General features: G+C 46.7%; 2 protein-coding genes across 2 annotated transcripts in view; one reads left to right on the plus strand and one right to left on the minus strand.

Moving 5' to 3' along the window:
- The window catches only part of PTPN18 (protein tyrosine phosphatase non-receptor type 18), a 53,284-nt gene extending 30,309 nt beyond the window's left edge, over positions 1 to 22,975 (minus strand). Inside the window, exons 1-6 of the mRNA XM_084836295.1 lie at positions 22,824 to 22,975; positions 6,008 to 6,116; positions 3,875 to 3,951; positions 2,332 to 2,427; positions 1,114 to 1,152; positions 895 to 963 (exon numbers count right to left, since the gene is read on the minus strand). Of these exons, the coding sequence (XP_084692421.1) occupies positions 895 to 963; positions 1,114 to 1,152; positions 2,332 to 2,427; positions 3,875 to 3,951; positions 6,008 to 6,116; positions 22,824 to 22,916 (483 nt within the window). The 5' untranslated portion in view covers positions 22,917 to 22,975. The remainder of the gene's footprint in view (positions 1 to 894; positions 964 to 1,113; positions 1,153 to 2,331; positions 2,428 to 3,874; positions 3,952 to 6,007; positions 6,117 to 22,823) is intronic.
- The window catches only part of LOC146353374 (synaptonemal complex central element protein 1-like), a 615,017-nt gene that overhangs the window by 540,955 nt on the left and 48,268 nt on the right, over positions 1 to 25,794 (plus strand). The gene's annotated exons all lie outside the window — the stretch shown is intronic.

Consider the following 25,794-nt stretch of genomic DNA (forward strand, 5'->3'; position numbering starts at 1 on the left):
CACACATACCCAGTGGTATTGTGGATCCAGGGCTCAGGGGGCTGAAGCACCAGGACCTTTTGATTGGCAGGGATGATGACATCGTCTGCCACCCCCCTCAGGTTCCCCTACTCCCTCTGAGCTTAGCTGCAATCCTCACAGTAGCTGGTGGGGAGATGTATTTTCCCAGCAACAATAAAGTCTTGTGAGCTATCCCTAATGTAATGCAAAGTATTTTGGAGTGGCTTGGTCTTGCGTGGGTAATTAAGGGAGCAATCCTATGCCGCCGAGACGGCGTCTGGGGGGCCATAGGTTACTTCAGATTCCCAGATCCAAGGTCGGAGGCAGCGCCCCAACCTTGGAGGAGGGAATCTGCACTACACCCCCCATCCCCCTTGCAGCTGGTATGGAAAGCTCCATGCTGGCTACCTCTCCGAGGTCGGGAACTTGACCTCGGAGGGAGGGTAAAGGGGGCGTTCCAATGGGCGGGGAAAGGAGGGGACTGGGGAGGTCAGCATATGAGGTATCCTGAGGCCTCTTCAGCCGCCTTCCCTCCCCCTCCGAAACACCCTAGCTACAGGGGCAGAAGAAGCCTGTCTAGTGAAAATGCAGAGGAGTGGGGAGGTGACAATTACCTCCGCCACACCTCCCGCTCTGCACTGGATACTCCTATGCCTCTGAGTTTGGAGACTTATGACCACTGAGGGCATAAACAATAGGATTCCACCCTAAGACTCATTAGCTTTACAAAAGACATACTGTATATCCCGCACATACATGCACACAGAGCGATATGGATCAGCATAGCTACCTGCATTTTTGGGACACTCCGTGGGGGCGTAGCTATGGGGAATGTTATGACAAGTGCCTGCAATTCAAAATTTACCACTACACCACTGTATGTAACCACCTCACCTGTGCCACAGAAAAGGGCCCAAAGTGTAAGGTTTCCTCTGCCAAAGGCCAGTAGTGCTCACACTTTTTCTGGAAAAAAGCAAAGGAAAGCAAAGGAGGTTAGCTAAGATTCTGGGATGGTGATGTCGGCACTTCCCTATTGAAGCCACAAGGCCAGCGTGAGTGGCACAAGGAGGCTTGCCTGCCTCTGGATACCACCCCTCCTTCGCTAGGTCTCACCTTGCCCATTTCCACTTCCCGGCAAGCCATGACAATCACCTGTAATGAGAGAACACCATAAAAGAGAGGGACAAAACAATGCGCTGTGTGTCATTCGATCTCAGACACGCCATCCTTGTAACTATGGACTAGCAAACGTGCCGTCTTAGATTAGCCGAAACTAGGTTCCAAACTATGTGGAAGAGGAGAATCCAGCTAACGTTATGTTTGCACAAATGCAGTTGTGCAAGCAGCTTGCAACTGGTTGAGCAATTTGTTGTGCATTACACTTATGCAACTGCTTGCACAGCTGTAATGCATGACAGAAAGATTCAGTGGAGCTCCACTAGTATTATTTGAGTTTGAGGAATGACACCGTTGGATACTGCCCATTGCAAGGATTCTTTCCAGAGCAATTCTTAGTGGAGACCAAGTGACCGGTGCGGGGCGGTCAAAGGCTTTGCCTTGCCTGGACACCTTTTCAAAGTGCAGCACTTAACTCTTTCACATAGGAACGAATGGTAGCCACTCACATATATATGCAAGGCAGTAAAGGGGTCACTGGGGGACAAATGGAGTGGGAGTCAATCTGTTCTCTGCCACTGATGATGACCCCATTTTTTTGTGGAGATTAAGAATGCCTGTCACTCATCAAACAAGGGGTACCTGCAACAAAATGTTGCAGTGTATCATCACTCTTTGAAAAGAAGTGCTCCTCAGGGTGTCAGCTAGCCAAGCCTGCCTTGAGGATGTTGTAAGTCAGCCTTCCCCAACCTGATGCCCTCCTGATGTGTTAGACTACAACTCCCATGCTGGCTGGGGAAGATAGGAGTTGTAGTACAACCCATGTGGAAGCTACTACGCTGCTATAAAATATAAGTGGCTAAGCAGGGCATTCCATCCTCTCTCCGCAACCCCCGCCACTGCCAATGCCCCAGTTTACCCTTTTTCTTTTCCGATGGACTGTAGCTACAGATCATGCCCTTTTTCTTTTCCATTCTGTGGCTACTGAACACTGGGCTGTTTTAGGGGGAGGCATTGATGCTTACATCTTGCACAAGGTTTTTTTGTGCTTCTACAAACCTTGGGGTTCCCATGACCATGCTGATACCTCTGGTTTCTCAGCAGCTCCATTTCTGTTGACACTCACCACCTGGGTTTGCTATTTCCTGATGCGGAGATGCAAGAGGATCTGTTGCAATCTACTGAGCCCAATTTCCCTCCTTCTAGCTTGCTCACCTTCACTCTGTACTGCCAAACCATACGCCAGAAGTCAAGCACCGTGTGTGCAAGCGGCCCTTGGGTTGCAATGTAGCATCTCTTGTTATCCACACCCTGGGAGGAGCGAGACAATGGCAAATGCCAGTCAACACCCTGCATTATGCTGAATAGCACCCCCTACAACTGTGCTGGATGGAGGACTGCATTACAGTTGATAAAGTAGGGAAATTCCTCATACACAGGAAAGGGGGGGGGCAAGTGGTTCAAGACTAGCATACATCAGAGGGCTTCGGATGATTCACCTATTTTATTTGTACTTTATTAGCATAATTTGTGTTTCATTGTGCAGCCATGTCAAGGGATTTTTAAAAATTTAATCCTAGGCATGGGAGGAAGGATTTCCATTAGAACTGCACTGTGTGTGTGTGTGTGTGTGTGTGTGTGTGCGCGTGCGTGTGTGTGCGCGTGCGTGTGTGTGTGAGAGAGAGAGAGAGAGAGAGAGAGAGAGAGTGTTAACCCTTCCCTCTCCAGTTATGATCCAGACAAAAATTATCTCCCATGCTGTAATTAGTGGCAGTAAGTTCAGACAGGAACTTACTGGCACTAGTAAGTTCAGACAGGAAAAAATGTGAGTTTTTCCCTAATTGCAGCATGGGGGGGTGGGGGTGCGCGCATGTGATTTTCAATGGAATTGTGGCTGAGGAGGGATGGGTTAAATCTCCCCTTCCCACACCCTGTGATCCCTATGGAAATCGCTCCCCACAATATAACAGGTTTTTAATCCTCCAACATAGCTGCCAGCCACACTATTACTGTAACATGAAGTTTAGGCCCTCAGAATTCACAATAATTTGAAAAAATAATCTATTAATTTGGTATTTGTTTTCGTATTTGTCTCATGGCTCCTGAGTCTTTAGAATAGTTTGCCATCACACTGTCAAAATCCTTTCTGAAATCATGAGGATTAGAAATGTATTTTAGAAATGTAATCTGGGAATTTATGGATTGTCGGAAGAGCCTTTAACATGCTTTTGTGCAGCAGTTCCCAAACTGTGTGCCATAGGGGCATATTAGTGTGACATGGGAGAATTGTCGGTTTGCCTTGAGAAATACAATTAGACAATAAAAGGCTGCTGTGTGACCAAAGTACCTATCCTCAAAGAAGGTTGCCTGACGGATCTCTGCATGATTTACTGCACAGGTCTGGCCTGCTTCCACTTAGCCTCTGCAGGTGAGTGCTGACACCTTCAATCACTCCTAATGCAAAGATGCAGCAAAAATGCTCACTGTTAGAATGCATGATCTCTGCATGATCCACTGCTCTGGGCTTGTCTCCTTCCAGTCATGAGGTATATCCAGCTCACTGACTCATGCAGCAGCATTGCTGGGGCTGCATGCTTCTTTGAGGGCAGGCCGTTCCTTTGGACTGTGTAAGAGTGAACAGTCTCTCCCAATTTTAATTTGGAATAATGGTACGCCAGTGCCCCAGCTATCATACGTCTCTAGGGAATGTTGCTCTAGTGGCGTGACTGTCTAGTGATGGATGTCGAACATCTGTTACCTGGATGAAGTTGGCATTGATATAATCTGCTTGGCCTTCTTCTGCCAGTAAGTTCAGAACAACTCTGGTCTGGTCATCTGTAATAAGTACACGACTGGGAGTTAGTGTCACGGAGGATGTGGAGAGGGGCCAAAATTGCAAAATACTTTCTACCTCTTTAAGCAGGAGCTAGAGCAGATTGGGCACAAGGTAGATCTCCAGGTTTTGGACTTCAGCTCCCAGAAGCCCCTGCAAGCATGGCCAATGGTCAGGAATGCTGGGAGGTGAAGTCCAAAGCATCTGGCGATCTACTTTCTGCCCACCCAGAAAGAGACCCAGCACCAACACTGCTCTCTAGCTCAGTATCCACATGAATGGCTGGACTAGTTATGCTGTTTGAATCCCATGGCTTAGTGGTGCCTAAGCACATGGTGCCTAAGCACATGGCTGACCCAGAGATTTGCCCTCTGAATTGGACAGAACATATCCTGGGAAACATTCCCGCTGTGAGCATTACTCAGTAGGTGTTGCCAAAGTGGGTGTGTGGGATGGCCTTGTTTGATATATATTCAACCAAGCAACTAGATTGGTTCTGTGTGGCTCTGTGGACTTTGTGACGAAGCAGTTTTCACTGAGAACCTTCCCCAGTCTGGTGCCCTCCAGATGTCTTAGACTACATCTCCCATCCTCCCTGACCACTGGCCATGCTGGCTGGGGCTGATGGGAGCTGTAGTCCAAAATATCTGGAGGTCACAAGGTTGGGGAAGGCTGCTCCAGAGAATAATTGGTAGGCTTATATATAAAACCCATTTAGGCAACCTTTGAAGCCTTCAATTACCACTTTTCACAGTTCTGTCAATTACTTCTCATGCTCTGATTCATTCCCTGCTTGGCCTCTTGATTGCCTAGGAGCTTTAAATACATTTCCTGCCTTTAGAACAGCCATCTCCAGAATCCAGGCAGGCCGTTACGGGAGAAAGTTGTCCTTCAAGTCCTGAAGATACATCCTGCCTCTCTGAGAGCCCAAGAATGGGCCCCAAAACCTGAGTGTCAGGACCAAAGTGTCAGACAGAGGGCCAATCTAGACAAGCATTTTATCCCAGTACTCTAACATTTGGCTCACACATGGGACACCGAGCGCACACCCTTCAATATTCCATTGTTTCCCAAATGACAACTTCTTATGACAACTTTTTCTTTGGTGTTTGCAATTTCTTAGCGCTACAAAGACATGTGTGTTCCAATCTAGCAGTATTATAACTCTGGTAGGAGCGGGTTTAAAGCTGTAGAACCTGTTTTCCAACATCCCCCCACCTCGGGCTCCTGGGTCTTTGTCCTCCTCCTTTCATTCATTGCTTTTTCCTCACACTGATTTTCATAGGATTAGCAGGCAGCCCCCCCACCCCACCCCGCACCATGACTTTCCTTCTTTCCCCCTCCCACCCGGTCTGTCTTCTCCTCCTCCATGGTTTTATGGGGGGGGGGGAAAGCTATTTTTGACTGTGCTCCTCTGGAGATGCATGGCTGTGAATAACCACGCAATTTATTTTTAAACCTCCATTCCTGTGCACTGAAGGAGCACATTTGGTTTGCAGACTTAAAAACAAAACAAAAACAAAAGCAACAAAAGGAAACTGAAACAGCAGCATGCCCTCCCATTTTCCCTGCAATTGCAGCAGTATTCTGTGGTTTATGTCATGTGCTTATGCTACAAGCACAGACGATAAAACACACGTGACTTTCAAACTCCTGAAATTACAACAGTATACATTTGTGTGGGACACTCGATCAGATTATAGACACAGTGGATACTGTGCTGTATTCATTTGCATTTTCCTCCAGAGCAAGGATTGCATTTTGAAAAAATAGGGGCACAGCAGTGCCTCGCACACAACAAAGGGGCTCTAGAGTAGATCCTATCCTGGTAACTCTAGCCAGATGTTTTGCTGCTCAGCAGCAGATGGCTGCAAGTCAAGACACCCATAGGGTGGAGGGGCCAAAGCCAAGGAATGTGGAAGCTTAGCTTGTTCCATGAAGGAAGAAGTCAGCGTTGAGAAGGAACGAACTGCTCCCCAGGCCATGGATGCCAAGTTTCAACCTGTCCGGGGGAAGGGAGTGATGCTTTTCTTTCCCCATGCAGGGCTGCCAACTCACATGGCAAGATGTCTTTGTAACGGTTCTTCTTGATATTCTCCTTGTGGCCCCCAGCCTCTGTGGAAAAGCCCTGCTGTTGCCGGAATGCCACAGCCCGAGCCCTGATTTCCTGCCAAGAGACGTGAGCATGTATTTACTTCTTTAGTTAAAATCCTTATATGCAGCTTTTTCTGCAAGACCACTGGCTTCCAAAGGGACTAACAAGAGAAAATCGAAACACAACAAGCTCAAGAGTTTTTTGTTTTGTTTTGAGAGGCAGCGGTGGGGCAGAGTATTGAAAAATGTCCCATTCCCCAACCCCAGGTGGTTGGAGCAAGTTGTCTACTGCCTAGAAGCTAGACAAAGTCCTGCAGAGACCCTCCAGTATCCAGCTTATTCCTTATCCTGGCTGCCTCCTTCCTCTTTGCTGTGGGTTCCCCAGATAAGTACTACTGGTTCTGATATAGGGCTTCTTCGCATGGAGCTTTTATCCCACTATTAAGATTGCTCACTCATGGAAGTTTGTGGGCCCTTTAGATTAAATTGTCAATCTCCAGGGCGTCTCCCACACTAAGGGCACAATCCTATCCAGATAGGCGGCCGCCTCCGAAGTTGGAAGTGACCGCCTATACAAAGAAGGGCAGGAGAATCACGGAGGAGACCATTCCCTCCGCTCACCTCCTGCCCTGCATTTTTGGCTAGACAGCAGATTGCAGTTGTCCAGCCACGGGAGCAAGGAGCAAGGAAGGAGGCTGCTGTACGACACACAGGATGTGTCATACAGGCAGTTACGCCCGCCACGCCCAGCCACGCCCCAGCCACGCCCCTTTCCAGCCATTCTGCACTCCTCTTGCAAGCATGGAGGATGGGGCTGTTCCATGCTGCGCAGAAGTGTGGAGGTTGGTTCCCGGATAACACCATATCCTATGGCCGCTTGCTGCTGTCTAGTGGCCAAAGGATTGCTCCCTAACTGACCTTTATTCCATTTTTAAATAGATCGGAGCTAATGAGCTATCAAATTACCCCACTTGTGTTCCGCTTGAGTTCCCTCCATGAAAAAGGAAAAGGTGCAAGAAGAGGAGCGAGATCAATGAAAGATAATGGAAGACTCAGATAAGGGGGAGGAGGAAGGTGGGGGGGGGAAGGAAGCGGGTGACAAAGGGAGCCGTTGTGAACCTGCATTTAAAACGGAAGCAGAAAGCCCTGTTTTGAATGCTGGATTTTAAGCTGGTGTAGAGATGCTCATAGAGGCCATCTCAGAAAAAAAATATATTGGGGTGTGTGTGAGAAGGGGCAAAGAGCATTTGTTGGAAGGCAAACTTTGTCCAACATGTTAGATTTCTGAAAAGGAAGTAACAGTATATTTTCCTATGAACACTTCTCCCGCCCTAAGCATATTTTCTCTGAAGTACGTCCTATTGATTTGGATGGAGTTAACTTTCAAGTACGGGCAAGATAAAGGACAAAGAAGGCAGGGACCTAACAGAAGCAGATGAGATTAAGAAGAGGTGGCAAGAATACACAGAAGAACTATACAGGAAAGATCTGAATGTCCCTGATAGCCATGATAGTGCGGTCACTGAACTTGAGCCGGACATCCTAGAGAGTGAAGTCAAGTGGGCCTTAGGAAGCATTAGTAACAACAAAGCTAGCGGAGATGACAGTATTCCAGCCGAGCTATTTAAAATCCTAAAAGATGATGCTGTTAAAGTGCTGCACTCAACAGTGGCCACAAGACTGGAAAAGGTCAGTTTACATTCCAATTCCAAAGAAGGGCAACGCCAAAGAGTGTTCAAACTACCGCACAATTGCGCTCATTTCACATGCCAGCAAGGTGATGCTCAAAATCCTACAAGCTAGGCTTCAGCAGTATGCAAACCAAGAACTACCGGAAGTACAAGCTGGGTTTAGAAGAGGCAGAGGAACTAGAGATCAAATCGCCAACATTCGCTGCATCATGGAGAAAGCAAGAGAATTCCAGAAAAACGTCTATTTCTGCTTCATTGACTACGCTAAAGCCTTTGATTGTGTGGATCACAACAAACTGTGGCAAATTCTGAAAGTGATGGGAGTACCAGACCACCTTACCTGTCTCCTGAGAAACCTGTACGAGGGTCAAGAAGCAACAGTAAGAACCAGACATGGAACAACTGATTGGTTCAAAATTGGGAAAGGAGTACGACAAGGCTGTATATTGTCGCCCTACTTATTTAATTTATATGCAGAGTACATCATGAGAAACGCCGGGTTGGATGACTCACAGGTCAGAATTAAGATTGCCGGGAGAATTATCAACAACCTTAGATACGCAGATGATACCACCCTAATGGCAGAAAGCAAAGAGGATCTAAAGAGCCTCTTGTTGAGGGTGAAGGTGGAGAGTGCAAAAGCTGGTTTGAAGCTCAACATTAAAAAAACTAAAATCATGGCATCTGGCCCCATCACTTCCTGGCATATAGAAGGGGAAGAAATGGAAGCAGTGACAGATTTTACTTTCTTGGGCTCCAAGATCACCGCAGATGGTGGCTGTAGCCATGAAATTAAAAGACGCTTGCTCCTTGGGAGGAAAGCTATGGCCAACCTAGACAGCATAGTAAGAAGCAGAGACATCACCTTGCCGACAAAGGTCCGTCTAATCAAAGCTATGGTTTTCCCAGTAGTAATGTATGGCTGTGAGAGCTGGACTACAAGGAAGGCTGAGCGCCGAAGAATTGATGCTTTCGAACTGTGGTGCTGGAGAAGACTCTTACGAGTCCCCTGGACTGCAAGGAGGTCAAATCAGTCCATCCTAAAGGAAATCAACCCTGAGTGCTCATTGGAAGGACAGATAATGAAGCTGAAGCTCCAATATTTTGGCCACCTAATGCGAAGAGAAAACTCCCTGGAAAAGACCCTGATGCTGGGAAAGACTGAAGGCCAAATGAGAAGGGGACGGCAGAGGATGAGATGGCTAGATAGCATCACGGATGCAATGAATATGAACTTGAGCACGCTCCGGGAGAGAGCGCAGGACAGGAAGGCCTGGCGTGCTATGGTCCATGGGGTCACGAAGAGTCGGACACGACTGAACGACTGAACAACAACAACAACAAAACTTTCAAGTAAGCATACCTAGGCTTGCAGTCTTATTTTCATTCGCAGTGTCTGATTTGGTTATACTTTGTATGTGAAAAGTGCAGTTCCTTCAAGAAACAGCAGGGATCCAACAAAATGTGTATTGGAGAGAGTGAAAGAGCACAGATTGTCTTGGGGGAGGGGGGCACTTGACCCCTCCTCACCCTCCCTCTGGTGCTGTCTATGCTCTGATGACAGACTTCTGACTACAGGGCCGGCCCTACTATGAGTCAAAGTGAGGCAACCGCCTCAGGCAGCAGATTTGGGGTGACATGAAAAGGCAGCAAATACTTACAGGGGTGACATGAAAGGGCAGCAAATACTTACAGGGCCGGCCCTACTATGAGTCAAAGTGAGGCAACCGCCTCAGGCAGCAGACTTGGGGTGACATGAAAAGGCAGCAAATACTTACTTACTTTGTTATTATTGAATTTTTACTGCCAGAGATGGGGAGAGGCACTTGTGAGGTTTTCAGCCTCAGGGGCCAAAATAATTTGGCCGGCTTTGGGTACTATGCACCTCGTCTTGGGTGGGGGCGAGGCGCTCTTTGCTGCTCCACCTCAGGCAGCAAAATCGGACTGGCCCTTTTCTGACCACAACAGTTCATCACTTCCTGCTGCTTCCACTTAGCTTCAGCCAGCCCCCAAGAGTCCTGTTTTGTATCTTTGAGGCCTTCTCCGACCAGTCAAGACAGGAGGACACTTGTTGCCCTGGGGGCTGTTGGATCTCTGGCAGCGGCTGCCTATAAGTCAATCACAAATATTTATTTATTTATTACATTTATATCCCGCCTTTTTTCCTCCTTAAGGAACCCAAGGCGGCGTACATAATCCTCCTCCAAATAAGCCGTAGCAAGCTGCTGAGGGGGAAAAAACATGGAGTCCAGGGCTATGGCAGGAAGAGGACAATTGGCAGAGGTTCAGAGGCCCAGTTGGAGAGGCTTAGTGGTGGGCCCGACAGAGCTCCCACGCTGCCTGAGGCTTGACGATGTTGTGTCTGCACTAGAGTGGCTACTTACACATTGCCAGAAAGGAGGAAATTCATCACAACAAAAGAGGCCACCAATCTGCGTAATGTTTACATATGCCAATTTGTATGTATAGGTGCAAATTTAGAAATAATGACTATTATTTAAATAGAAATATAAGACAGCGCACCATCGTGGAGAAGCCCGACTAGGTGGCCAGTGTGCTAGCTCAGTCCGCTTTCTAGGTGCAGAGTGTCAAGGCCCTAGCTGCTCCCCCTTTCCCATTCACACACACAAGTGCCTATGTGACAGGAGACTTGAGTCCTGCTGGGTCAGACTTTCTATACTGAGTCCGACTTTTCAGTATTTTCCCATACTGTTGCTTCTGCCTTATCACGGAATGTTATTGTGAAGCTGCGAAAGGGCACTGGCTGTAAAAGCTTCTACGCATGCTTGCATTTAGCAGAGTTTAACCAATCAGGTTGTTATAAATCAACCCTCCCCTCCTTGTTAAGTCATATTTACATGCGAGTATAAAAGATGTTTATGCTTGTTGTTAGAGGTCCAGTCTAGTGCCATTCTGACTGTACCACACCTTGGTGTTCTGTGGGGGTTGCGCAACAATAAACAGACATCCACTCGAATCCTGTTTGCTTCTAAGGGAGAAAGTATTTTCTGCAACACTGCTCCCCCTTCTTATGGTTCTTCTACCTTAAACCAGACTTGGGCTGGGCAGCCCATCAAGCAGAGGATGCCTTCAAATAGAGGCCTGTCCTCTACTAGCTTTCCAAAATAGAGAACTGCCCTCTGCAAAGTAGGACATCTGGCCACCCTAGGATGCCTTGGAGGATCAACCAGGAAGAGCGCCCCTGTTTTAGGCATTTCTCTTCCCTCCCTGCCTCTGCAGTAGCTACTGCAGGCCCTTCCTGACCTTGCCATCCAGTCTTGCCCAGAGCACAAGGCAACCTACATGCCACTTGTACAATATTGATTGATTTAAATTATTTATAGGCCACCTTTAAGAAGGCAGCATACAAGATAAAACAAAACAATTCAATTCAATTAAAAAAAGAAATTGCAAATAAAACCAGCAGCCCACAAATTAAGGAAAGGCCAATGAGAGAACAATTGGATTTTCAAAGCTTTCCTGAAGACCCTGTAAAGCAGGAGCCTGAAGAGTCCCAAAAGGAAGCCCATTCCAGAGATGCAGGGTTACTACTGAAAAGGCCCTCTCCATTTCTATCTATGCACAGATAGCATGTCTTGAAGCTGGCCTTCAGTTTGTAAGAGGTGATGGTGATGATGTATTTTTATTTTCTTTAGCCTTTTAGTATGCAGACCTATGCATGTTTAGACAGAAAAAGTCCCACAACTCCCAGCATCCCCCAGTCAGCCACGCTGGCTGTGGAACGCTGGGAATTGTAGGACTTTTTCATGTCTAAGCATGCATAGGATTGCGCCTTTAGTTTATGATGAACCAAGAGTCCCATTAATCAGAAAGGCTCATATGACCCTTCGTTCCAGAATCAGCTTTCTATGCTAGTGACACCCTGGCTGATGGTAGCCCTGCAGTGGCCAGATCCAGGGTTTATTGTTTATTCGGTCAGTTGATTCCGACTCTTCGTGACTTCATGGACCAGCCCACGCCAGAGCGGCAGATCCAGGGTATTGGTTACAAAAACTCAGTATCTCCAGTTGAGTATATTTTTAGAGAATAGACGCTTCATCTGACCCTGCTGGGATTACTGGAGCTGGTTTTTCTGGTCCGATGCTTCCTTTCCCCTCTCAGAACTGGTTAGGACACTCCATGATTTCCCCACCTAGGACTGTGATTTCCACCCAAGGTTTCACCAGGTCGGGTGGGTGTTACATAACGCAGACATATCCCTGAGGCAAACCAAGTCCTAGCATGACATGGGATTATGTAATTTCAAGACTGGAATCGATTAGAGTTGCGGCTGGCAAGATAAAAATAGGATTCATGAAGTCTGAGTAGTGAATAACATTCAGAAACAAATCAGGAAGTTGGGGCTTATGGATTCTCTGGGAAAGGAGGCCCCTTCAGATATTACAAAATTCAGGAATCACAGAATCATAGATTTGGAAGGGATGTCAGATATCATCTAGTCCAACCCCTGCTGATGCAGGAAATCTACTGCTACAACATCCCTGATAAGTAGTCAACCAGCCTCTATTTAAAAAACATTTTAACGAAGGAGAGACCACCACTTTCCAGGGCAGTTTTTCCATTGTCAAATAGCTCGTACCATCAGGAAATGCTTTTTTTAAAATGTTTAATCAAAATCCTTTTTTTCTTGTAATTTGAAACCATTGATTGGTTCCAGTCCTACTCTCTGGAGCATGGCCCTGGCAGACTTTGGGCTTGTGGGATCTACTTTGCTTTTTTACTAGAACCCCCAAAGTCCATGAATCAGAGCCATGTGCAAATTATTGGGGGGAGGGAAGAGAGGAATCAATTACCTATTGCAACCCTTGAGCCATACACTATATATACAAATACAAATCTACAACTGAAATATTAGAGATCATGGATTCTAACACCAAACCAGCTATTGGGCGGTACAGAAATGAAATAAATACAATAAAAATAAAATAAAAATAAACTTTCAAAGTGATCAGTAGAGCTGCACAAAGTTCTGATCAAAGACAAGCAGGCACACCATGGTAGGTAGGTGGGTAGGTAGATACTTTCAGTGTTACTTGCTACTGTTAAACTATTGCAATTCAGAAAGCTCGCAGATCACCCAGAGATCTATTGGTAAATATTGATCTACCTTCTGCCCACCTCTGCTCTGGAGCAATATTGCCTCTTGATCGTCTCTTTTCCAGGATTATCATGCCCAGCTTCTTCAGCCTTTCCTCACAGGACTTTGTCTCCTGGCCCTTCACGGTCTTGTTACCCTGCCTTCCAGCTTGTAAATATCCTTCTTAAACTGCGGTGCACAGAACTTGACACAGTACTCCAGGTTAGTTTGACCCAGGGAGAATAGAATGGAACCATGACTCTTTGTGATCTGGATTCTGCGACCCAGTTCACATGTCATGGCTACCCAGGGTTTAAACAAACCCTGGGTAGCTGTGAACAAGTGGGACCAGGTGAGTGAGTTGTCTGCCCATTCCCACTGAGCTCAACAACCCAGGGACACACCATCCTTGTGTTGTTGTTCATGACATCTAAGCCCGGAATTGTGGATTGTTGTGGGAGGAACAACCTACACCTGTAACCCATGATTTGTTCTTGGCTCACAAATGTGGGAGGTTCCTCCCCCAACAACCCACAGTTCTGGGAGTGTTCCTGGTTTGTTTAGCTCAGGAGGAGCAACTGGGTGGCTAGGAGCCACTACACTTGCTCACTCCTGCTACATTCATGATAGCCCACAGTTTAACAACCCATGGGTTGTTGCAACGTGCAAACCGGGCTTGTACTTCTGTTGATGCAACATTAGCCTTTTCACCCATTGCACCATACTCCTGACTCATATTTATTTTGTGGTCTACTATAACCCCTAGATCCTTTTTATACATCAAGCCAAGTGTCACCCATCCTGTATTTGTGCAACTGATTCTTCCTACCTAAATGCAGAACTTCACATTTATCTCTGTTGAAATTCATTCCGTTAGTTCTGGCAGTTCTCCATCCTGTCAAGATCATCTTGAAACCCGTTCCTGTCGTTTAAGGTATTAGCTCCCCCACACAGTTTGGCGTCATCTCAAATCTGGTGAGCACACCCTCAGCACCTTCTAGGCTGGCCACTTATGCATTGCCCAAAAGACAGGACAAAAGAGGATACCGATTTGCATAACATTTGCATATGCAAATTGATATGTATAGGTTCAAATTTAGAAATAATTACTATAATTTAAATAGAAATACAATACAACTCACCATAGTGGAGGAGACTGACAAGGTGACCTGTCTCCCTACTGGATAGCTTGTTGTTCAGGTGGTAAGTGTTGATAGGCAACTTGAAGGCCCTTCCCTGCTCCCCCTTCTTAGGGTTATTTGACTTTAAACCAGACTTTTGGGCTGGACAGTCCTTCAAATAGAGGACTATCCTCCGCGAGCTCTCCAAAACAGGGGCTCTTTTGTAAAGTAGGACACCCAGTCACCCTATCTCCTTCATCTTTAGAAAGATGTTGAACAACATTGGGCCCAGGTAGTGTGGCCAGGTGCCCTACTTTACAGTCCTGCATTTGAAGAGCTGACAGAGTTCTCAATTTGAAACTACTTCTATTTGATGGGCTGCCTAATCCAAGGGCTTCTTCACATGGAGCTTTTATCCTGCTATTGAGATTGGTTACTCACAGAAGTTTGTGGGTCCTTTAGATGACATTGCCAACCTTCAGGGCATCTCCTGCACTAGATGACCTCTATTCCATTTTTTAAAAGATCGGAGATAAACTATCAGATTACAGTGCCTGAGTTCCACTTGAGTTCCCTCATGAAAAAGGAAAAACTGCAATAAGAAGGGCTAGACAACCGCACCATCTAGCGGCTGTATAAAGAAACATATGGAAGACTCAGATAAGGGGGGAAAGGGGGGGAGGGGGAGGAAGCACGTGTAAAAGGAGTCCATCGTGACCCTGCATTTAAAATGGGAGCATAAAGCCCTGTTTTAAATGCAGGATTTTAGGCTGGTGCAGAGATGCTCCAAGTCTGGTCTGAAGCTGAAGAACCATAAGAAAGAATACCAGGGAGGGGCCTTGAAGTTGCCTCTAAAGAGTTAGCACCTGAACAGCAGATTGAGCAGGCACCCAGGTCACCTGGTCAGTCTCCCTCGCTATGGGGAAATGTACTGTCTCTCTATTTAAATGACAGTTATTATTTCTACATCTGCACATATACACTAGCACATGCAAATGTTATGCAAATTGCTGTCCTCTTTCTCGGTGATGCATTTCCTCTTTTTCTGGCAATGCAAGTGGAACAAAAATCTCGTACATCCCTAAAAAAAAAACAGCTCTGTCAATGAGCGGACAATGGAATGAAAGATGCTTGGCAACCCGCAAAACACAGGCAGATTTAACAATATCCGTACATCCCTCCTTATAGCTAATAGCACCAAATCTGCCTCTAGTTATGCTTAACTAGTACTGCATGACAATTAGTAGCATCCCTGGACAAGAAAGCATTTGCCCGTCCGTGTTAAAAGGTGCTTCCAATCAGGTCAGTGGGCCTGGATGAGCATTGCAAAAGCAGATGTGCATCCAGGTGCAGATGTGCATCCACATCAGTTGCACACACACAAACCTGCTTCTGTAAGCAACCTCCCCCCCGCCCCAGATGAATTGGGGGAACCTCTCCTGTCTTTCTTCCCTACATTTCCTTATTTTCTCTCTTTTATTCTTCGTTTACTTCTTAGTTTTCAGCTAAGAAAAATATGGTTTGGGGTCAGCTTAATGGTGTTTAATTTATCATCTTGTATTTGGGATGCATCCCCGTCGAAATAATTCACTGTGGCTTGGTCAAGCTGAAGGGAAAGCAGTTTGCTGCAGAAGCTGGCTGTGCCCAGAGCTGATTGGTGGGGGCCCCACCACAGGGCCACCGTGGTCAACCTTTTTTTTTAAGGGACACAAATCTGCATTGAATTGAATACATGTTCATATGGTGCTTTACAGAGCAGTGCTAACTTGGCCTGCTGGGAAGGGGGAGCTACTGCGACATCTGAAGCCCTGCTGGAACACAAGGAACTGCTTTTCACCCAGCAGTCCCCGTTAGTTTTCGTTTTCCCTCCCATTCAAATCAGTGGGAAGAAAAATACCTACACTGTTGGGGCCTTAACCTGGTTTCTCACAGGTGAAAGGAGGTGCTTTGGATCCAGCAGATCTGAAATGATCTAGACAGCAGATCTGGGAGTTAGGATTGTGCTCTTAAACATTTTTTAAAAAGCAGACAGCCCACCTGAAGCAAAGGGGAAGAGGCAAGCCAACCACTGAAACAACCGGTATTTTTTTTCCAAATGGGTTGTGAAAGTGAGGGGAAACCAGGCTTGAACCACTGGAGGAAAAGCTGCATCAAGTCCTGATTTGTATGTGTGCCTGTATGCACTTTTTGAGTGTGCCATTATTTGCATGTCCTTGTTTTCTTTCCTGTCCCCACTTTTCCCCCAAATACATATATAATTTGCTTTGGACACGTCTTACTTTTTGTAAAGCGTCTCTCATATATATATATATATATATATATATGCGCTAAATCAACAAATTAGACCCTACAGTAGATCTCTGTGCCGATCCGAAACTCCCCGAGTGTGCTTCTGTCTTTTGCTGCCTGTACCTATCTTATTATCCCACCAGTGGGGGTTGTCGCATGAGGTTCCTTCACAGCCTTAGGGCATAATCCTATGCATGTTTAGACAGAAAATGGCTGGGGAATGCTAGGACTTTTTTCTGTCTAAACATGCATAGGATTGCACCTTTAGCATCCTTCCTTTGCCCAACCACAACTGAGAAGTGGCACGTCAGGGAAAATATCCCATCAGTTCAGCTCCTTTATGTTTTTTCCCTTGCATTAGGTAGGATGTCGTTTTATATCTCTGCAGCCTATGTTGACACAAATTTAGTTAATCTTATTGTGCAAAATCACTTCTGTTTGCTGAGGGATTATAAAGTGGGGATTTTCCTTTGTTACAAGTTTGCAATCTCCTACCTGCCAAAACCATTTATCGCTCCTGTCATCCAAAACCACGTGCTGCCCCTCTCAGATTGCGTTTTTCTATGCCCTGTGGAGGACCGTCGCACAACCTCTGGTGTAAGATGTGAGAATACGCCAAGCGGGACCCAGGTGTTGGCTGGCATGCCAGAGATGTCATTTAAACTCTTGGAGAAACTTTCCTAGTATTTGATTCCTGATGTGTGTTTCTCCAGGCCTTTATTGGCACATCTCTTAACGGGATGCAGCGAGGCCTGTCTTCAAGGGGGCAAGAGGTTTTGTAATTAAAGCTTATGCAGCATGCAGGAAATGGGAGGGGTTATACAACAGCTCAGAGAGCAATTATCTTAAATGACATTGACAATGAGAGCTAGCAGCTTCAGGTGGCCTGACCTGTGAGATTGCAACCTGCTCCTGCGTGTAGTGATCACAGCTAGCCTGGGAATGCTTTGGTTCACTTTCTGTCTCTGAGTGACAAATGAAGCATAATGACTGTAGCTAGAATTGGGGTACCTGGAGCTAGAAGGAACCTGGAGGGTCAACACTGGATGGGAAAGTCAGGGTGGGTGGGTTAGGGGTTCCGCGCCCTTTTGCCAAATTCAATGACAATTGCTGGTTCCTGTGCCTATTAAATTAGGGGTGCAAATCTAGGCCTTTGGGGGGGTCCCCAGAAAGCCATAGCCCCTTCTGTGGCCCCACCCCTATTCATCCAACCACTGACTGTTCTGTGGTTTCCTGGCTCTTGTGCAGAACCCCCCTCCCCATTATAAAAGTGCTCTTAAAGCTTAGTTACTGGCAGGAAGAGGTTCGACACCCCTGCTATAAACCAAGATGTTTATATAGCTAAAGGGGTGTGTGTGTGTGTGTGTGTGTTGGTAGGGAAAATTTCCCATTTTTTTTTTCTATATAAATTAGCAGGCTATTTCCTTTAAGGTTTCTAACTTTTGAAATCAAAATTTCTGGTGCATGGAAGGGAATTGGGGGCAGGGCCCACAGCAAGTCCAATGGTGGAGAGCCAGGGGGGTTAGAACTCAGCAGTTGTTAGTGGGTCCAAGGGCAGATCCAGGCGCAAATCTGACAATTCACCTGTGATGTACAGCTTGAAAAAATGGGGGTGAAATGAGGGAATGTCCTTGCCCCCATTTTTGTTATGTATTATTTATTATAAATGTTATCCCATCCTTCAGTAAAAATACCCTGGGTGGTTTACATAAAACAAAAAGAAAAACAATTACGATACAAATATTATATATCAGAACAGATCAAGGGAAGGCTCTGATAGTGTCTGGCCGCAAGTGTTATTTATGTTGCGCTAGCAGGAACCAACACTTGGGCAATGTTAATAGCACTTGCTAGCATGATGGGTTTCCTGGGAAATCCGTTGCACTAGCAAGCGCTATTGATGTTGTGCAAGCGTTAATTTCTGCTAGCGCAGTATTAATAAGCACTAGCAGGTAGACACTGTTGGATCCTTCCCACAAGAACTAAAGGGTTGCATGATCTTAAAAGCTGGATAAAAACGATCATCATCGCTAAATTATGTCTAAAGAGCCTGGGAAAACAGAAAGCTCTTTGCTTGGTGCTGAAAGGACAAAAAAGTAGGTGCCAGGTGTACCACTCTGGAGAGAGCACTCCACAGTTGTAGTACCAGCTCTGGGAAAGTCCTCGTCGTGGAAGCCACATGCCTCACCTCAGATGGCCCTCTGCTGAAGACCCTCTTATACAGGAAGGCACGTATGGAGACAGGTTGGTACGGATGCCCGGATTTTGTTAAATCCACTCCATTTGTGTTTCATGGATTGTCAGTTGTCTTGAGTTCCATCATTCTCTCATTGATGGAATCACTTTTTTTAAACCAGAATTTTGTTCTGCTTGCACAGTTCGCATGAGGGCTAATGCACACTTGCAAATCCCCACCAAAAATGAAAAACTTTGGGGTGGATTTGACTTGGAAACAGTCAGTCCGTTGAGGAATCCACAGGTTGGACACTCCTACAAATCCATACTCATTTGAATCAGTCGTGGATTTCTCCGACATCCCAACAGGCTGGTCCTTCAAGTGTCTTGGTCCTAATCCGTAAAGGGCTTCAAAGGTCAGAACCAGGACTTTGAAGTGGGCCCAGAGATAGACTGGGAACCAGTACAACGCTTCATTTGCTCTTCTGGCAACTGGTCTGAAAAGACGACAGGGGCAGAGGGACTGAACATGCATATTCCCCCCATCCCCAAGGTGGTAACAAAAATCCTTTTTTTAGTTCCATTTTCATTATTTGACTAGCAAAATGCCTTATTATGACAGGTGTTGTGTGTTTATATGTGAAGGGAGGCCTTGGACATTGCTAAGGCTCTTGTGGGGGTCTGCCACACAGAGCCCACAGAGTTACACCATCTCAGAACGCTCCCGTTCCATCTGCTTGCTACCAGCTTGAGCTCACACATGACTCAAGGCAGCTACTTCCCAAACTATTTAACCCAGGCCTATGCATGCAGTCCTTGTGCTTAATTTCAAACCCAGTACACACCATAAAGCTGGCTGGTCAAATAGGTTTTCAGGGTCCCCCATCTTAATGAAAAGTCCACTTAATCGGAACTGATCCCCTTTATTACTTGGGGTTCCCTCTCTGTGCACCTTATAGCTCCAAGAGGATGCCTGTTTTCCCGTGCTATTCAAGGCAGCACTAGCCTGTTCATACAACATGTTTAAGGCCACAAGGGATAAGGAAATGCAGTATTAGCCAACTGTTGTAGGGTTGGCAATGAAACCGAGAACTGTGGACTCAAAGGGTTTTTATTAGAAAGTCCTCCAGAATTTGCAGGATTGATCAACTATGCAGTGGGAAAAGCCATCCCTGTTCCACTCCCAGAAGTACAGGGCTTCATCACACAGGTGGAGAATTCCACATCAATGCTGGTTCTTTCCCCATCCGGTATGACTGTAGGACTGGGTTGCTCTCTTCAGATAGCTGTCCCCATCATGTTTCTCTCCTTCTCACGGGGGTGGTGATGCCGCTCAGAGGCACTGCCACCTTTCCGCAAAAAAGCATTACCCGCGCTCACAGTGTAGCGATAATTCCTCCCTGGTTCCTGCCCCTTTCCCGCCCATTGCACATAACTAGTGGATGGGGACTGACATGCAGACAGTGCCCCCACCATCTCCGCAGGCCCCCCGCCTCCCCATTCCGTGTTTTTGACAATCTCTGCCATTTGCTCAGCTGTTTACTTGCTGGGAATGCACAGCAGGGGAGCTTTCCGGCAGGTCGGAAGGAGGGCACACCGCTCTGCTGACCTGCCGCTCTGCTGTCCTGCTGCTCTGCTGTCCTGCTGCTCTGCCACCTCGTTCAGAATGCTGCAGGCCAAAAATGGCGAGGACCCAAAATTGCACAGGCACGGAAAGGCAACACACCCCACAGCCTGTCATCACCACCTTCGCCATCATGACTGCACCTCCAACAACCCAAAACAACTACCCACAGCCGCCAACACACAGCGGTTCATTTGCACTAGGGGAGAAATGCACAGGGAGGTCATGCCTCTCCATTTGCGCATATTTGGGGGAAAAATCAGTTTGAGGAAAACACGCGATAGGTGGGTGGGATAATGACTGGATGATGACGACGTCATGTAATGGACCCACATGAGTTGATGCGTGGCCAATCATGAAAGTGCAATAAACTGGAGGTGTAAAGATGCCCACAGTCAGCAACTCAAGAGCCAAACGAGTGATTTAAAAAAAAAGCTAAATGTAGCTGCTGCCCACGCTTCCCAGTTCAGATTGGGACCATTCTCCCTCCTGCCCAATGAGCCATGCAACCCACTGAGCCCTTCCAGTGTCAGATCATCATGAGGCGACCAGCTCTGGCACATCTTGGCACATGATATGCAGCAACTGATTCGGAGGATGGGGGAAGGGTTAGAAGGACTCATCATCTCAGCTGTCTGGCTGGCCATGGAAAAGCCATGTTGGCTTAGTCAGCTGTGAACTAACAACCTCAGGAACAGGTGACAACCAAGCCCCAGTTTTACACAGCACAATCAAGGGTGCTTTCAGACAGACAGCTTCAAGCACTACCAGCCAGAAGGCATCATGCAGCGATTCCATCTTTCCCACTTCCACGGATTTTCTGTAGTATGCAAGAAGACGGGAGAAGCAGTGGGAAAACACGGGAGGATTGCAAGTGGAAGATGGCGTCGGCACCCCCTGTAAAATCCTGGAACCCCTGGAACCACCCATAGTCTCAGTTTTACATGGTTATTGATTTCTAACAAAATGTCCATTGTCATTATGATGGGAAAGCATGTATATTGTAAGGATCTTGGGGGCAGTACATCTCTGTGGGCCTACAGACATATTGTGCACATGGACACTGGGATGGGGGGCAAATCCTGTCCCCTGTTGCTGGCGGTGAGTCCAGCTTGGATCAAGCCTGCCTCTTCATCTGCATGGCCCCATCCTGGGTCACATTTCTTGAACACACTACAGTGTGACGGAACATGGAGGGGCCAGTTCACAAATATGTATTTGCAACTCCTCCCTGAAACCCATTTGTCACTTCTCAGGGCTTCTAACATCCATGTTAACACCACTGATCCAAAACAGTTTCAAACTTATTTAATTGTCAGGGTTCCCAGCCAAGAAATTCTGGGAACTTCTGTCCCACAAAAAGGCTGGCGACTTCTTTCATAGCATTCTCGACAAGCTACAGCTCCCAAGATTCTTTGCAGGAAGGCATAAGAACATAAGAAGAGCCCTGCTGGATCAGACCAAGGGTCCATCTAGTCCAGCATTCTGTTCACACAGTGGCCAACCAGCTGCCTACAGGAAACCTGCAAGCAGGACATGAGTGCAACAGTTAAACCAGATTCTGTGCGGCAGCCTTCCCCAACCTGGAGTCCTCCAGATGTTTTGGACTACATTTCCCATCATCTCTGACCATTGGCTATGCTGTCTAGGAGTTATAGTCCAAGACACCTGAAGGGCATCATGTTGGGGAAGGCTGTGATATGGTATAACTTACAACAACCGTGTAAGTTAAATCAGTATTATTACCCTGTATTGTAGATGGGGAGAGGGGGGCTGAGAAAGAGTGGCTCGCTTAAGGCCACCTAATGTATTCATGGTGGAGGTGACATTTGAAGCAGGGACTTCCTGCTTCAATTGCTTATACAGACACATGAATTTATAGTGACTCTGTAGGATATATTATTCCCCAGAGTTGTATATGACGGAATTCAGGAAGAAATACAATTCCTGCTGTATCCTTCTTGTGATGGAACCAACCCAGACAGCCCTGGCCTCTTCCTATGGGCCAATGGGACACACAGCCCTGCCACTGGCCCCGAGGAAGCTACCATCAGCAGCTCCTCTATCCCATTCCTGCACAGGGTTTTGGACTTAGCCGAGCCAATTTACAGTGTCTAGAAGAGAGAGATGGGAGAGCATATCCCCATATCTGTTGCTTAGAGATGGAATGCATGCCTTCCGCTTAAAAGCAGGTCTTAATGGCTTTCTAGCAACTACAATATGCTAGTCCTCCCCTTCCCCCCCAATTCAGGAAAACTGGCTGAGCAGCAGCAGAGGGGTCACCCTCTCCTAAAACATCCAAAATGGCTGGATTGCAGTTGGGGGAAAGCAAGAAAGACCAGGTGCAGCACTAGGCTTCGTTCCAGGGCAAACTGAGAACAGAAGCAGGATCACAATGACATTTTCAATCTGCAAAAGTAATTACTGGATAAGTCACCACCCCTCCACCCCCTTTCTTTCCTCTTGGCGTGGCTCCTGTGCCTGTACTAATGCATACAGACAGAAATTCAACATGTCACATTTTGGGGAATGGAGAAGAAGAAGCAGAAATAGCCCTACCAGTTGAATTTCTGCCTGCTCTGAAGTTGGTGAAAGCACAGGAGGCCTGGCAATAAGGGAGGGGGGAAAGCAACCAGCTTTGTGGCCAGCTCACATCAGCGAGGAGAATCCCTGGTTGTGGCAAACAGGGAAATATAGGCATTGAGAGGCATAGCCCAGGGAAGAGCATGGTTTCCTGCTATAGCCTAGGCCACCCACTTTTCCCCAGAGGAGTAGGACTTACCTGGAATTCTTCAGCCAGCTGCCCCTTCTCCTGTCCTGCCTTACCCTCCACTTGGGCCAGGAAGCCCTTCAGGTTCTCTGCACAGCGGTTCATCCCTCTGCTCAAGAGGGACAGAGGCAGACTTGGAACTGAAGACTATGAAATGCGAAGAGGAAGTTCAGGTCCTTGCACCACGCCCCCGTGGTGTGGCTGATGGTGGGATGGGCCCAGACCTGTCTGGCATGTTGCCCTCTCTTGGGAAAGGCAAAGTAGCTTTCCTGCACACAATGATCAGGGTGTGAACTCCAGGCACCTGAGAGGCACGGCCCAAGTGGCATCAGCAGAAACCAGCGTGGCTTTTCTCCAGATCTCTCTCTCCCCCCCCCCCCCCGACTGGGGACTATTATTCTGCACCTAAGATTCCTGCAAACAGTGCCCCAGGGGCAGCTACAGCTTATGTGAGACTTGTATCACACCATCACCCTGATTCATTCATGGATTTTTCTGGGGGTCCGGACCACTCATAATCCTCCCATATTTTCACGCTGCTTCTTCCATCTTTTTTCTTACTGCAGAAAATTTAAGGAGAAAAAGACGGAATAGCTGCACAAGGCCTCCTGATTGCTAGCGCTATGAGCCCTCCGTCAGCAAGCACCCCTTTTACTCCTAAGGATTTCAGCAAGGACAGCTCTGAACACTTCCTCAGGGGCTGTGCAATCTGAGGGGTGTAAATTGGGATCCCTTGGAGATTGTACACCATTATGCATGATCGGAGTTGCCTCCACCATTCACTGGAATATTGCAAGGGGATTCTGGGGCATACCTCTCAAACTGCACATGGCTTTGTTGTTGCAGGTTCCATTACAGATTGCATGAGAAACTGCTACAGTTAAATTAACTCTTTCTCTCGTAACCACATTAACCTCCTGAAGAAAAACTCAAATGTGGAACATTCACAAATGTAAAATTTTTAGAGCAGTGAGATTGCCTTGGATTGCATCCTCCTTTCCTTCAGTCTAAATATAAAGTTTCCTCTCTTGCTTGACTTCTAAAAAAAAGGCTCTTCAAGTGGAAGAAGTGGTCTGTACACAGCACTGGATGGCTGCTTCCCACCCCCCAGTATTGACCCCAAGAAATCTCCCTCCCCTTCATAAAGTGAGTGGACTATTATGCCACCTCTGCCTTGTACTCAGTTTGTTGGGCAAGTTACTTGCCTCTCAGCCTCCCCAGTTTGCCTTCTGTAAAATGGGTGTTTTGTACTGGCCATGCCCACCATGGCAGCCATGTGGGTGGGAGGGTGCTGTTGCGTTCATGTCCTGCTTGTGCGTTCCTGGTTGATAGCTGGTTGGCCATTGTGTCAACAGAAGGCTGGACTTCTTATCTTCTTATGTTTTTATGTTCTCTCATGGAAACCATGTCGTGATGACAGTTTCTCAAATTTCCAACAGTGCCCATGGGGACCTCTGTTGTGATACCTGTAAAAAATAAAAAGGTGAACAGGCTATCTGAAGCATGGGAAAGGGCAATACCATTGATCAAGCTAGTGTTAGATTTGGTGGAATGCACATCTCTCATCCTCAGACGCTGGAAGGAAACCTGGCTGAGGGATGCTCTGTATTGCTACCTGTCTTCACCAGTACAGTGCAATCCTATGCATGCTCACTCAGAAGTAAGTCCCACTGAATTCAGTGGTGCTTACTCTCAGGTAAGTGGGTATAGGACTGCAACCTTACTGAAAACGTACACTCGCATACCTTGGAGTAAACCTCATGGAAATCAATGGAACTTACTTCCAAATAAACATAAAACTTTGTAAATTGCTTAATTATGTTGACCTCCTGAGGAGGTCAACCTTAAGAAGAAAAAGCATAGGTGGTTTTTCCCAAACTTTTATCCCCACAGCAACCGTGTGAGGTACGTTGGGCACAGATTGAGAGAGAGAGAGGGAGAGAGAGAGAGAGAGAGAGAGAGATTGTCCCAACATCACCCAGTGAGCTTCCTGGATGAGTGGAGTTTTGAACCATGCCTGTCTGGTTAGTCTAACTCTAACCACTATGCTTCAGTGTCTTTAAACATGCATAGAATCAAACTGCATAGAAAGACGTACCTGATACCAGCAAATCCGAAAACGTATTGTGTGAACTTGTCCAGAACAGTTTTGAAACTCTTCAAGCTCTTTCCTCCTATTCTAGGGATGCCACTGCTAATAAAGACTTTATTCCTCTCCAAGTCAGAACACTGTAGGTCTATAGAGGTCTATCAAAAAGATCCACAGTCTCCCTTAATTCTGAGCTGCCAAACAGTGACTATATAAATTAATGGAAATATCTTCCCCTGACCTCTGATTCAGCCACCTGTATGGGGAAGATATTTATCTGCTAGACTCAGCTATCTCAGTGTTGGGAAATGTGATCTGCTCTTCCTATTATTAAATCATGGGCCAGTGACTGTATATGGAAAGTCCCATACAGAAGCACTGTCCGTAAATGGAAGAATATAAAGAACAAAGCTAGGAAAGGCAGTATTTTGGTAGTCCTAATTTCTAGGGCTTTATTTCTAAAGTGAGAGATACTGGGGTTCAAGCCCAGCAGGACTCACACCCTTTGACTTGGAAAAACATTATTCCCCCTAATCTCAGATATGTACAAACTGGCTGTGGTTCACTAGTGGTAGCACTCTGCATACACTCTGCTGTACCTTTGTCTTTGTGAAGTGGGCATTCCCCATGTACACATTCTCTGGGAACCTAAATGGCAACTGGGAGGATAAGAGGAAGCTTCTCCCTGTGGTAGACACCACTTTACCTTACTGGAAAAGTGCTGGGTGGCCAAAGCGACCCTTGCTTTCTCCAAATCAGTGGAGGACTGGGGTTGCATATGACTGAGCCCTCAGCGTGCAAGTGTGATGAGCTACCAGAACTGCACCTTGGAACATTTTTCTGGCAATGAAGTATTCTTAAGCTCTGGACTGGCCCTGCCCACCCAGGATGACC

The sequence above is a fragment of the Heloderma suspectum genome, chromosome 2 (genome assembly GCF_057233095.1).
Source record: "Heloderma suspectum isolate Gila_16-S chromosome 2, 16-S_ref, whole genome shotgun sequence".
NCBI lineage: Eukaryota > Metazoa > Chordata > Lepidosauria > Squamata > Helodermatidae > Heloderma > Heloderma suspectum.